We start from the raw sequence: 14421 nt of genomic DNA on the forward strand, positions 1-14421 counted from the left end.
TGGGCAGAGCAATGGCAGATGGTATTTGATCCTGATGAGTGCGAGATGATGGACTTTGAAAAAAGAAACAAGTTGAGGAGTATTTAATGAATGGCAATGGTTTGCTCAGAGGAACAGAGGTATCTCGGGATACTTATTCACAGATCCCTGAAGGTGGCAGGGCAGGTGAATAGGATAGTTAAGGCAGCATATGGGACACTTGCTTTCCACTTGTGGTAATAGAGTAAAGAGCAAGGAGTTAATGTCGGAGTTGTACAGGACATTGGTTAAGCCACAGCTGAATACTGTGTGCAGTTCTGGTCACCTCACTATAGGAAGGATATGAAAGCACTAGAGGAGATTCACCAGCATGTTGCCCGGAATGGAGTATTTGAGCCATAAGAAGAGATTGGGTAGGCTTGTGTTGTTTTCTTTAAAGTAAATGAGGCGAAGAAGGAACATGATTGAAATGTAAAAGATTATGAGGGGCATGGACAGGGTGAGCAGGGAGTAGCTGTTCCACTTGGTCAGTCATGAGGGGGCATAGGTTTAAGGTAAGGGGCAGGAGAATCAGAGGCAATTTGAGAAAACATTTTTTCACTCAGAGGGTTATGGGAATCTGGAATGCATTGCCTGGGAAGGTAGTGGATGCCGGAAAACTTACAACCTTTAAAAAATATTTGGATGAGCACTTGAAATGTCCAATATCCTTGAATATTATGCTAAGTGCAAGAAAATGGGATTAGGACACCATTAGTGGACAGTGCAGACTTGATGGACCAAGGGACCTTTTCTCGCTGTACAACTCCACAACTCTAGATGTGTTTGCCCAAATGCTCCCACATGATGCAGCCTGACACATCAAGGATGGCAGGAGAGGTAATGTGTTTTAAATAATTAAATTACTTTTTTCTGGTGCTTTTATATATTTTGTTAAAATAACCACCAAGTTGTGAACTGTTTCAAAATGGAAGGATGTATGCCGTATACTTCTCTTACATTAACGCTGTTATATTTTGAACTGCTTATACCACATTACCATATTAGGCCCCAATTTTTCTTTATTCTAGGCAGTTTTTGTTTTTACACATGATCTTTACACTGAGGACTTAGAAGAAAGAAAAGTACATCACAGGAACAGGCCCTTCGGTCCTCCAAGCCTATAGAACATAGAACATAGAACACTACAGCACAAACAGGCCCTTCGGCCCACGAGTTGCGCCGATCACATCAACACCTACCAATCTATAGGCCTATCTATAACCCCCAATCCCATAAAACCCCATATACTCATCCAGAAGTCTTTTAAAAGACCCCAGCGAGTTCGCCTCCACCACCACTGACGGCAGCCGATTCCATTCACTCACCACCCTCTGAGTGAAAAACTTAGCCCTAACATCACTTCTGTACTTTCCTCCCCGCACCTTAAACCTGTGTCCTCTCGTAGCGACCATTTCAACCCGGGGAAATAGCCTCTGAGAATCCACCCTATCTATTCCTCTCAACATTTTATAAACTTCTATGTTGATCATTAGTTTAGTTAGGGCATTAAAAAAAACCTTCAGATCATATCCCTCTATTCATATACACAACAAAATGCCTCTTAAATGTTGCTAATGTGCCTGTTTCCATTACCTCCTCTGGCAGCGTCTTCCAGGCACCCACCACTCTGAGAAAACTTCTGCACATCTCCTGTAAATTTTTACCCTCTCACCTTGAACACATGCCCACTTGTAATTGACACTTCCATCCTAGAAAAAAGCCTCCGACTATCCATCCTGTCTATGCCTCAATCTCGTAGATCTTTCGGGGCGGCATGGTGGCACAGTTGTTCACAACTGGAGTGAGCTCAAACAGCTCCGTTTCTTTGACATTGGCATAAATGGATACCAGCTAGTGCTTGCATCATGGAATGCATGTCCTGACAAAATGAAGATGATCATTCATCTTTTTCCTGCATTGGAGGGCTGTCTTCACCTACAGGGCGCCAACACTGACCATCACTTCCAATGCTGGGCTAGCAAACTTGCTGGCTGTTTTTCTTCCAGAGTGTAGCATGTCATGACAGCCTCCACAACACTGAGTATGCTCTCCAGGGAGGCATCGAAAACTTGGGGCAGATTTCCTGACAGCTATCATTTCCTGGTGACCTATGAAGTGTGTTGCTGTGAACTGGAGTGGCCTTTAATTGTGGTGCTTGGACGGTCACAACACTGAGATGACAGCAGGACGGGCAATCAGAGGCCACTCCACCAGCGATATGCAAGAAATCAATAAAGGCTGAAAAGCTGCCACTGCTGTCAGCTGGCTCAATGCCACTTATTCCGCCCACCATCGGCCTTTGCCATTTTCCAAGAAAATCCCACCCCTTAACTTTGTCTTTCTCTCCACAGATGCTGCCAGACCAGGACTTTTCATACCACTGCAATTTGATAGCTTTGTGTGATGTGTCAAAGAATCCATTCAGTAATTGAAAGTTACTCCAGTACTAGGGGAATGAAACCAGAGAACCATAGAATGACTGAACTGCAGAAGGGTCCTGCCCAATTTTGACCCCAAAGAATCAAAGGAACTGTGTAAGACTTGGAGGAGTTTGCAGAAATGCAACAGTAAGGCCCAAGAAGTCTGTTTCCTGACTGGGTTAACATTTTCTGGTTGCAAGAATCTCATTAGTCTGAATTAGACTTGAATCTTTGGAGTTGCTTTCAACTCTGATGTCAATCTCCAAACACCTAACATTCCCAGAAATCATAGAATCCTTACAGTGCAGAAGGAGCCATTTGGCCTATGGAATCTACACCAACTCTCAATGAAGCACCTTATCCAGGCCCAACCCCCACCCCATTCCCTTTATCCCATTGATTTCATCCCACTAATCCCTCTAACTTGCACATCTTGGGACATTAAGGGACAATTTAGCTCAGCTATTTCACCTAATCTGCACATCTTTGGAGTGTGGGGAAAAACCAGAGCACCTGGAGGAAACCCACATAGACTCGGGGGAACGTGCAAACTCCACAATCACCCAAGGCTGGAATCAAACCTGGGTCCCTGGTGCTGAGAGGCAACAGTGCTCACCATTATGTCACCAAATCAAATCTAAATTACTCAATTCCTACCAAAGGCACATAGAACGAACATTTCCAAATCTCTGGAATAAAATATTCCCCATTGATCATTTTGATAAATCCAAACTTACTTGTGCATGCCACGGTGTTCCTCATGCCAAACCTGGATTCTCTCCTCCCACTGCTCTCTGCTAAGTTTATGCTGCTCTACAACACTGTAGATGAAGAAAAATTTGCAAAATTTAATACAGAAAGTGCTTTTAAATAAAAAAAACTAAAATACTAGATTTGTTAATTTATTCCTTCTGCCTGCAATGGGTCCAGAAGCACACATCACTATAATTAAAAAGACTAATGGAAAGCTGGCATTTATATCTAGACAACAAGAATGCAAGATCATACTTCAGCTTCAGCCCTGGTTGGACCACATCTGGAATACCAAGTAGTTCTGGACATCAGAGGACTGATAAAATGCTTGAGGCAAAGGTTTACCAGAATGGTTCCTGAACACAAAGGACTAAGCTAGTTGGAAAGATTGCATAAACTCAGTTTGCTGTTTTCACTAGAATTTAGATGGTTAAGGGTTAATTTTATGAAGGTTTATAAGATGTTAGAGGGAACAGATTTTTGTCAAAGGTATTCAGGACCATAGGAAAAAGATGGGTAAATGGAGCTTTGTCACAAATCAGCCATGATCTCACCAAACAGTAAAACAGGTTCAAGGGATTAAATAGCCTATTCCTATTCAAACATACCTATGAAAGCAACATGGCTAGCATAAGTGAGATCCAATGATGGTTCATCAAAGCATTTCTAGAAGAAGGTGGTAAATTCAGTACAGATAAGCTTGTAAAAGGGTATGACTTGTGTTAGTGATTTAACTGAAATATACTAACTGGCCCTAACCAGACAGATCCAAAATGAGTCAATCGGAATTTAAAATCTTAAATCTTGGGTACCATCCCTGCACCCAATTAATTTTTAATTCTCAATTTCTTTGTTTTTTTCAGACTTGTAATCTGGAATAGTCCCTGGATCTCAAAACTTGGCCCCTCTCCTCAGTCATGGAACTGGGATGGATGATGGGGCCTGACCCTTAACCATGGTGGTGTCCTGGACCTTGGGTCTGCATAATGCTACTGGCTGTAGCTGAATTTTCTTCATAAATAAATGTAAATATATGAAAGCTTTCCACACCAGTTTGGAGGAAGAATGAATAAGGACAAAAAACATTTAGATGGTAAGGACAACATTTGCTTTGAATCTGAAATCTTAAGTGTGCTCAACCTCAAATATTTATTTATCAAGTATGCAAGTATAGAAGTCTTGGGATGGACTTTCAACATATATATTACTCAAGAGAAGGAAATTATCAAGGATACATCTATAAACTAGAGAAACAGTGAGATGTATAACAAAATACTGCTAATGCATGTATCTCCAAATTTGTTCTTTGGCAGCAAAGATATGATTTGGAGATGCCAGCTTTGGACTGGGGTAAACACAGTCAGAAGTCTCACAACATCAGGTTAAAGTCCAGCAGGTTTATTTGGTAGCAAAAGCCACTAGCTTTCAGACGCTCGCTGCTCCTCAGTCAGTTAAGTGGGATTTCAGTTCACAAACAGGGTACGTAAAGACACAAACTCAATTTACAAAATGATGGTTGGAATGCAAGTAATCAAGACTTAAAGGTACAGACAATGTGAATGGAGAGAGGGTTAAGCAGAGGTTAAAGAGATGTGTATTGTTTCCAGCCGGGACAGTTAGTGAGATTTTGCAAGCCCAGGCAATTCATGGGGGTTACAGATAGTGTGACATGAATCCAAGATCCCAGTTGAGGCTGTCCTCATGTGTGCAGAACTTGGCTATCAGTCTCTGTTCAGCAACCCTGCACTGTTGTGCGTCATGAAGGTCACTTTGGAGAAAGCTTACCTGAAGATCAGAGGCCGAATGCCTGTGACGCTAAAGTCACAATCACCAGGCAACAGTGTTCGCTTCCTGTTGGGGAACACTTCAGTGGTCACCAGCATTCGGCCTCTGATCTTTGGGTAAGTGTTCTCCAAGGAGGCCTTCACGACACACGAGAAGGCAGAATTGCTGAGCAGAAACTGATAGCTAAGTTCCACACACAAGGATGGCCTCACCCGGGATCTTGGATTCACGTCACACTATCTGTAATCCCCAGGACTTGCCTGGGCTTGCAAAATCTCTAACTGTCCTGGCTGGAGACAATACACATCTCTTTAACCTGTGTTTAACCCTCTCTCCACTCACACTGTCTGTACCTTTAAGTCTTGATTACCTGTAAAGATTCGATTTCCAACCATTACTTTGTAAATTGAGTTTGTGTCTTTATATGCCCTGTTTGTGAGCTGAAATCCCACTCGCCTGACGAAGGAGCAGCAAGCACTCCGAAAGCTAGTGGCTTCTGCTACCAAATAAACTCACTGGACTTTAACCTGATGTTGTGTGATTTTTTACTGAGCAAAGATATGGCCATAAGAGATCAGAGGTATGCCTATAAAGTGAAATCAGCGCTTGAATTTGCTAATATTTTAGAATTTATCCACCAGATAGCAAAAAGCCCTTTACAAACATTTGGGTTCAATTCAAATCTTTTCAGGAGATAGAAACCTGGGCTTTAACAGCTCCATTATTATGGGCAAGTGAGCAATGCATATAGTTAATGGGATTAAATGCAGTAAGTGTGAGGAGTTTCATGTGGAGCATAAATGTCAGTGTAGATCAATGGGAATGAACATTTGATTTGAGCTGTAGACTATTAAAATGCACTTTGCAATTTCACCTTCACTTAAAAAGTTTGAATGCTTAAATGTGTGCAAATACTTGCAAGCACAAGTCATACGCTTTTATACTCTGGAAAGAATCATAGAACGCTACAGCGCAGGAGGCCATTCGGCCCGTCAAGTCTGCACCAACCACAATCCTGCTCAGGCCCTATCCCCATTACCCCATAGCCCCATGCATTTAGCTTACCTAATCCCCCTGACGCTAAATGGCAATTTTAACATGGCCAAAGGAACGTTATAAGTTTCTGCAAATCTCACTTTGCAGAACATAACTTTGAAAGAACTGAATCAAGTCAAAGATCAAAATATTTTAGGTGTTGAACAAATGTTAAGTCGTAGTCCTTTTTTCTGATTTTATATAATTCTTTTAATTTTATACACTGCTAAGGAAAACAATGTATACCTCTATTCTAACCTGCACACAACTACAAATTCAGTTTACCAGCTGACACTCATCACCAGCTGAGTTTCCATCAAACAGTACAATCACATACTGTATAAAGATAGGAACAACAGCATATATCCTGGAAAGGTTTGCTTGGCCAAACATTAATTGTGCACAGGACCATGATCATGCACTGCAACACCAGATCACTTTTGTTCCTTGGAAACAGGCAACTAGAAAATTTGCAAGAAGGCAACTTATATCAGATGTAAGAGTAGTTGATCACATTCTATCATGGGCAATGGTTCAGCTGTACTCCCTTATGAAGTCAGAGGAGTTGTAGACAGTAAGGATGGATGTTACAGTTTGCAAAGGGACATAAATAAGCTGCACAGCTGGGCCAAGAGGAGGCAAATGGAGTTTAACATGGAAAAGTGTGAGGTGATTCACCTTGCTAAGAGTAACAGGAGTACAGAATATAGGGCTCATGGAAGGATTCTTAATAGTGTTGACAAGCAGAGAGATCTCGGGGTACATGTGCATAGCTCCCTGAAAGTTGACACCCAGGTTGATAAGGTTGTTAAGAAGGCGTACGGTGTGTTAGCTTTTATTGGTAGAGGCATTGAATTTCGGAGCCGTGAGGTCATGTTGCAACTGTACAAAACTCTAGTGTGGCTGCACTTGGAGTATTGCGTATAGTTCTGGTCACCGCATTATAAGAAAGATGTGGAGGCATTGGAAAGGGTGCAGAGCAGATTTACCAGGATGTTGCCTGGTATGGTGGGAAGGTCTTATGAGGAAAGGCTGAGGGATTTGAGGTTATTTTCATTAGAGATAAGGTTACGAGGTGACCTAATTGAGGCATACAAGATGATCAGAGGGTTAGATAGGGTGGACAGTGAGAGCCTTTTTCCTCGGATGGTGATGGCTAACACGAGGGGACATAGCTTTAAATTGAGGGGTGGTAATTATAGGATGGATGTCAGAGGTAAATTCTTTACTCAGAGAGTAGTAAGGTCGTGGAATGCCCTGCCTGCAGCAGTTGTGGACTTGCCAACTTTAAGGGCGTTCAAATGGTCAGTGGATAGGCATATGGATAACATTGGAATAGTTTAGGTTAGAGGGTCATTAGATTGGTTCCACTGGTCGACGCAACATCGAGGGCCGAAGGGCCTGTACTGCGCTGTAACGTTCTATGTTCTAAGTCAAAACTAGTTGTTGACAGAAAATAAGCTATTAATACCTCAATACTAAACAAGAACAAGAGACAGGCTAGGAGTGTTTTTTTTAAACTAACAATACAGATAGAATGAGCAGGTGATTAGCTCAATTGGCTATTGTGCGATTCAGAATAAAGCGAACAGCACAGGTAGGATCCCTGTCCTGGTCGAGGTAAACCTGGGACCTGCTCCTCACCCTAGTAAAATCACAGCAACCCTTGAATAATTTAGGACACTACTGGAGAAGCAGTTGCTACAAAAATATCCAACTGGAAACAGTGGTGGGAGCAGAATCCAAACTACCCTAGTTAATCGTGACAGACCCACAGAACTCTTTAACCCTATGAGTAGCCATCATCATCAGTTCCTTAGGGAGGTTCTTCCAATTGTCTCCTAAAGTTATAACTGTGGAAATCCAGGACTATATATATTTAAAATGCAGAACCCCCAAAGGCTGAACTGTGCTAAGGTTTGAGCTTGATTCAGCCTAAACCAGAAGTCAAAAGTTCCTATGCAATTTCTTATATTCACCTACCGCTGTGGGAGCAGGCGGTCAGATGTAAGGTAGCCAGTTTTGTGTGCCTCCATGTTGAAGTCTCCAAACTTTGCCTGGACTGCATAGGAAGCAAGCAACACAGCTGTTTCAGGTGGGCAGTAAATTTCATCAGAAAGAATGTCTTCCTTGATCTGAAGGAAGAAAAGTTTTTGGGTGACCTCCTGGATTAGCTCCTCAGCCACATCTTCTGGGAAGAACTTGCCACGAAATTTGAACTGAACAGGGTTTTCTTTCTTTAAATCCTGATGAGATACCTATCAGGAAAGCAAAGGCTTTGATCACTTTTGAAACCAAAATCAAAATGACATTTCACTATTAAAATGGCATCACTACCACGCCTTTAATTGGAAGTCACTAAAAACCTAATTTACATTACAATTTTTCTTAAACGTACACTAAATATACATGAAACAAAGCAATTGCAAAAATGCAATGCAATGAGAACACCAGTCAACCTTTGTAATCACTTGCTGATCTTGAACTACCATTTTCTAGGAATAAATCACCTAATCTGCAAAATCCATTTTCCATCGCTAAACCATATAAAGAAACCAAGAAGAAACTGGACTCAAAACCTTACTTAGTGCCAAGTGTTGCGAAGTCAGTGTTTTTGAATTGGATGGCCAAGCAGCATTACCGAGGCTTTCAGGCTTGGGTCACAGTGTGTGTGGAGTCTGTACATTCTGCCCATTTCTGCGTGAGTTTCCTTCAGGCGCTCCGGTTTCCTCCCACAGTCCGAAAGACATACCTGGTTAGGTGCAGTGGCCATGCTAAATTCTCCCTCAGTGTACCTTAACAGGTACACAACTAGGGGATTTTCACAGTAACTTCACTGCAGTGTAATGTAAGCCTACTTGTGATACTAATAAATAAACTTAAAAACTAATCATGTGCTTCAGAATTACCTGACTCACTAAAAAACGTCTAAGCTATTTTGATATCCATGCAGATTTACATGAACAGCTGGTTCAGGCAAACTGCAATGTGGGTTACTAAGACTTATAGTCTGCGTTTCTTGTGCCATATATGCGCACTACGTGCCCTGGATAATTGTATAGAAGAGATATGTTCTGTTGCTGAAACTCAAGCTGGAGGAAGGGTTCGAATCAATGCAGTGTATACAGGAAGCCAAGTATTTCCTGGGTCATACGTTCCAGGAGTGGCTGAGTTACAGAGTTTAGGGAAAAGAGTTAGTGGATGATCTCCTTGCAGGGTAGAACAAGGCAGTAAGTGCAGAAATTATCTGTTAAAATGGTTTTTGGTGCTGAATACTGGTGAGGATAACAACACCTTAGGGAAGTGCAGGCTTGACTACATTCACTACATGCTGAGGCAAATGACAGCAGGGCAGCACAACAGGGTTCAGAAATGCAGCACTCCTAGAGGGTCCAATAGTCAGAGATAGACTGATATTACTGCAACTACAGAGTCTTGCATGATATTATACCTTTCCAGTGTCAGATAATGGATGTCACAAAAAGTCAGGTGCTTAGCTCCCAGTGTCATGTGCTAGTGAGCATAAGGATAGGAGGATAAGACAAGCTAACATAAGGCTGGAGAAATAATGCAGCAAAGACCTGTACAAGATTTACAGATTGTTTCAACAGCTGGGATTAATGTTATCACAAAAGTATAACTAGTGCTATGCGGAAGCAACTAGTTTGGCAGGCGGTGCACCACCAGGATAACAGAGTCAGAAATAAAAAGTGCAAGATGGGAGGAAATGAGCAGCATAAATTAGTTCACGAGCATGGTAAATATGGTGAGTAGAAAGCACAAGTCATCGTTGTTGGCATCCATAACTCACTACATGTACCTCAGGTTTTATTCCAATTAACTTGAATGTGTCCCTGCTGGTCACTGGCCCATCTGATAGCACCTTCTTTACTGTATCAAAACCTTACATGATTTTTGAACACCTATCAAATCTCCCCTTAACCTTCATTACCCTAAAGAGAACAACTGCTGTAGTCAGTCTCTACACTTGCCCATCTTTCTTCACTGGTACCAGGCTAGTAATCTCCTAGGCACCTTCTCCAAGGCCTTGATATCCTTTCTAGTGCATGGTGTCCAGAATTGGCCACATACTCTAGCTGGGGTCTAGCCACTGCTTTAAAAGCCTTTTTAGAACATAGAACACAGAACATAATGGCCCTCGATGTTGCGCCGACCAGTGGAACCAATCTAATGACCCTCTAACCTAAACTATTCCAATGTTATCCATATGCCTATCCACTGACCATTTGAACGCCCTTAAAGTTGGCAAGTCCACAACTGCTGCAGGCAGGGCATTCCACGACCTTACTACCCTCTGAGTAAAGAATCTACCTCTGACATCCGTCCTATAACTACCACCCCTTAACTTAAAGCTATGTCCCCTCGTGTTAGCCATCACCATCCGAGGAAAAAGGCTCTCACTGTCCACCCTATCTAACCCTCTGATCATCTTGTATGCCTCAATTAGGTCACCTTGTAACCTTCTTCTCTCTAATGAAAATAACCTCAAATCCCTCAGCCTTTCCTCATAAGACCTTCCCACCATACCAGGCAACATCCTGGTAAATCTGCTCTGCACCCTTTCCAATGCCTCCACACCTTTCTTATAATGCGGCGACCAGAACTGTACACAATACTCCAAGTGCGGCCACACCAGAGTTTTGTACAGTTGCAACATGACCTCATGGCTCCGAAATTCAATCCCTCTACCAATAAAAGCTAACACACCGTACGCCTTCTTAACAACCTTATCAACCTGGGTGCCAACTTTCAGGGAGCTATGCACATGTACCCCGAGATCTCTCTGCTCATCAACACTACTAAGAGTCCTTCCATTAGCCCTATATTCTGTACTCCTGTTACTCTTATGAAAGTGAATCACCTCTCACTTTTCCGTATTAAACTCCATTTATCACCTCTTGGCTCAGCTCTGCAGCTTATCTATGTCCCTCTGCAAACTGTAACATCCATTCTCACTGTCTACAACTCCTCCGACTTTGGTGTCATCAGCAAATTTACTAACCCATCCTTCTCCACCCTCATCTAGGTCATTTATAAAAATGACAAACAGCAGTGGCCCTAAAACAGCAATTCTTGAGAATATGAAAATAGATAAGTCCCCTGGGCCAAAACAGATCCCTGAGGCACACCACTTGTAACTGCACTCCAGGTTGAATATTTCCCATCAACTACCACCCTCTGTCTTCTATCAGCTAGCCAATTCCTGATTCAAACTGCTAAATCACCCTCAATCCCATGCACCTGCATTTTCTGCAATAGCCTACAATGGGGAACATTATCAAATGCTTTACTAAAATCCATATACACCACGTCAACTGCCTTACCCTTATCCACCTCTTTGGTCACCTTTTCAAAAAACTTGATAAGGTTTGTGAGGCACAACTGACCCTTCACAAAACTGTGTTGACTATCCCTAATCAATTTATTTCTCTCTAGATGATTATAAATCCTATCCCTTATAATTCTTTCCAAAACTTTGCCCACAATAGAAGTAAGGCTCACCGGTCTACAATTCCCAAGATGGTATCTACTCCCCTTCTTCAAGAAGGGGAGTAGAGACCATTTGCTATCCTCCAGTCTTCTGGCACTATAACTGTAGCCAATGACGACATGAAGATCAAAGCCAAAGGCTCTGCAATCTCCTCCCTAGCCTCCCAGAGAATCCTAGGGTAAATCCCATCCGGCCCAGGGGACTTATCTATTTTCATTCTCTCAAGAATTGCTAACACCTCCTCCTTACGTACCTCAATTCTGTCTAGTCTACAGTCCTGTATCGCAGTATTCTCCTCGACTACACTGACCTTTTCCTGCGTGAATACTGACGAAAAATACTCATTCAGTGCCTCTCCTATCTCTTCAGGCTCCACGCACAACTTCCCACTGCTGTCTCTGACTGGCCCTAATCCTGCCCTAACCAATCTTTTATTCTTGACATACCTGTAGAAAGCTTTAGGGTTCTCCTTGATCCTATCTGCCAAAGTCTTCTCACGTCCTCTGTCTTTAGCTCCTTCCTGGCTAAATTTATAACTCTCCAGTGCCCTAACTGAGCCTTCACGTCTCACCTTTACATAAGCCTCCTTCTTCCTCTTCACCAGAGATTCAACTTCCCTAGTACACCATGGTTCCCTCACTCGACCACTTCCTCCCTGCCTGACAGGTACATACTTATCAAGGACTCGCAGTAGCTGCTCCTTGAGTAAGCTCCACATTTCAGATGCTCCCAACCCCTGCAGTTTCCTACTCCAACCTATGTATCCTAAATCTCACCTAATAGCCTCATAATTACCTTTCCCCCAGCTATGACTTCTGCCCTTCGGTATATACCTATCCCTTTCGATCACTAAGGTAAACGTAACCGAATTGTGGTCACTATCACCAAACTGCTCACCTACCTCCAAGTCTAACATCTGGTCTGGTTCATTACCCAGTACCAAATCCAATGTAGCCTCACCTCTTGTTGGCCTATCTACATACTGTGTCAGGAAACCTTCCTGCACACACTGGACAAAAGCTGACCCTCTAATGTGCTTGAACTATAGCTTTTCCAGTCGATATTTGTAAAGTTAAAGTCCCCCATAACAACTACCCTGTTACTTTTGCTCCTATCTATGCAATCCTTTCCTCTACATCTCTGGAACTTTTTGGAGGCCTATATTTTTATGTCTCTAAAATGTAAGGTGAAATAATTCTGTCTTTTTACGCAGTCTTCAAAATGCTATCATTTCAGTTATGTTGTCCTGCTTTCTCAATACTAGTAAACACTATTCGGCATTAATTTTCATTTAAAGCCTGTTATTAACATCAATTGAATTTTCTCATTTGTAAACTCTGAAATTATAAAAGTACCAATAGAAATAATGCCCAGAGTGAAAATGTGTCAGGAAAATATCCTTGACCATTACGTTCTCAGTCCAACTAGGAAGATTACATTGTCAAATCTGGTGCTTGGGGATGATATGGGTGAAATATTAAAGGGACAGTACTTGGGCAAGTGTAATGCAGAAGGTCAAGGAACAATCTAAAGTAGAACTTGAAGGAATCCGGCTTCAATGACTCCATTTTACTCTGATTGACAGGAAACATTGTGGGCAATGGATGATTTTTCAGGAGAGTTGTTTCAGGCAAAGAATAGGTTAACACAAGGCTAGAAAAATTGTGCAGGATGGAGGGCTTCAGATTCCTGGAGCATTAGACTAGTTCCAGGGCAGGAGAGATTTGTACAAACCGGCTAGGTTAGATCTCACTAATGTCTTTCAAGAAAGGTTACTGAAATAACTTCTTTGAGGCAATATCCCTTCATCAGTTTCCCTTTATTTACAAAGTCAATTCCATTTCTTTCAGGTACAAAGTCAGAATCCAGAGTCACTCACACACACACACACACACACACACACACACACACACACGTGAGACTTCCTGAACTGGGCAGTCAATCGTTACCTCAATCAGGGAACCACAATGTTTTGGAATCAGATCTGGTACCTGCAACTCAGTGCCTGACGTGGATAGAGTGTATCAAATAGGCGCTGGTCTTTTATGAGGCAAGTGCTGGAGTTCCTGTTCGTGCCATTCCTTGGGAGACAAAGGAGGTGGCTCCACCTGCAGTGTCTAATTCAGATTGCTAAGTCCTAACTATGAGTGACAGAGAGCAGGGGAAGCCAGGCCAGGAGGACATTCCTTGGTTCTCAGTTGGCTGGGCAAAGTTAGCTCCTGGCCGAACTGTGATTTCAAGGCCCGCACCTGGTCCAGATGTTTTTGTCTAGATAGCCTTATGCAAGCATATTTTGTGGGATACTGGCCTCATCCTAGAGTCTACTATTCCTGGTAGCCAAACTGGACCCTTGGCGTAATTTTTTCACTGGTCTCCATTTCTCTCCCCTGGTGGCTATTGTCATGGCCTCTGCATTGATCTTCTTCCTGTCTTTCCAAGTACTCCACACATCCACACCCCGCACACCCCCCCACGGTTCAAGAAGATCAAACTCAATGGAATGCAAAGTCATAGAATCCCTACAGTGCAAAAGGAAGCCATTTGGCCCATCAAACCTACACCAACAATCCCACCCAGGCCCTATCCCTCTGACCCCCACCTCTTAACCCGCTAATCCCCTTGACCTAAGCTGCACATCTTTGGAGTTGTATGTCCATGAGCAATTCTGCGAATGCTTTTCCATTGTTGTATGGGATGAGTGGAGGTTGTCCTATAAACAAAATATTAACAGGAGAGCTTGGCGTTCATTGAGGCTGCCAGCTGTTTCTTAAAACCAGCTTTTAAAGTCTGACCGTTCTCTCCACAAGGCCATTCAATAACAGATGGTATGGTGCCATCCTGATGTGGTGAATTCCATTTGATTTCATGAACGTGGTGAACTCCTAATTGATAAAC

At 42.6% G+C, this 14421-nt stretch overlaps 1 protein-coding gene across 2 annotated transcripts in view; it reads right to left on the minus strand.

Moving 5' to 3' along the window:
• Positions 1 to 14421, minus strand: part of LOC145337479 (ezrin-like) — a 253035-nt gene that overhangs the window by 140384 nt on the left and 98230 nt on the right. For both annotated transcript variants that reach the window (XM_080182269.1, XM_080182270.1), the window contains exons 5-6: positions 7998 to 8272; positions 3179 to 3262 (exon numbers count right to left, since the gene is read on the minus strand). In XM_080182269.1, coding sequence (XP_080038395.1) covers positions 3179 to 3262; positions 7998 to 8272 — 359 coding nt within the window. The remainder of the gene's footprint in view (positions 1 to 3178; positions 3263 to 7997; positions 8273 to 14421) is intronic.

This window comes from Carcharhinus amblyrhynchos, unplaced genomic scaffold (genome assembly GCF_965287045.1).
Source record: "Carcharhinus amblyrhynchos unplaced genomic scaffold, sCarAmb.v2.hapA scaffold_50, whole genome shotgun sequence".
Lineage (NCBI taxonomy): Eukaryota > Metazoa > Chordata > Chondrichthyes > Carcharhiniformes > Carcharhinidae > Carcharhinus > Carcharhinus amblyrhynchos.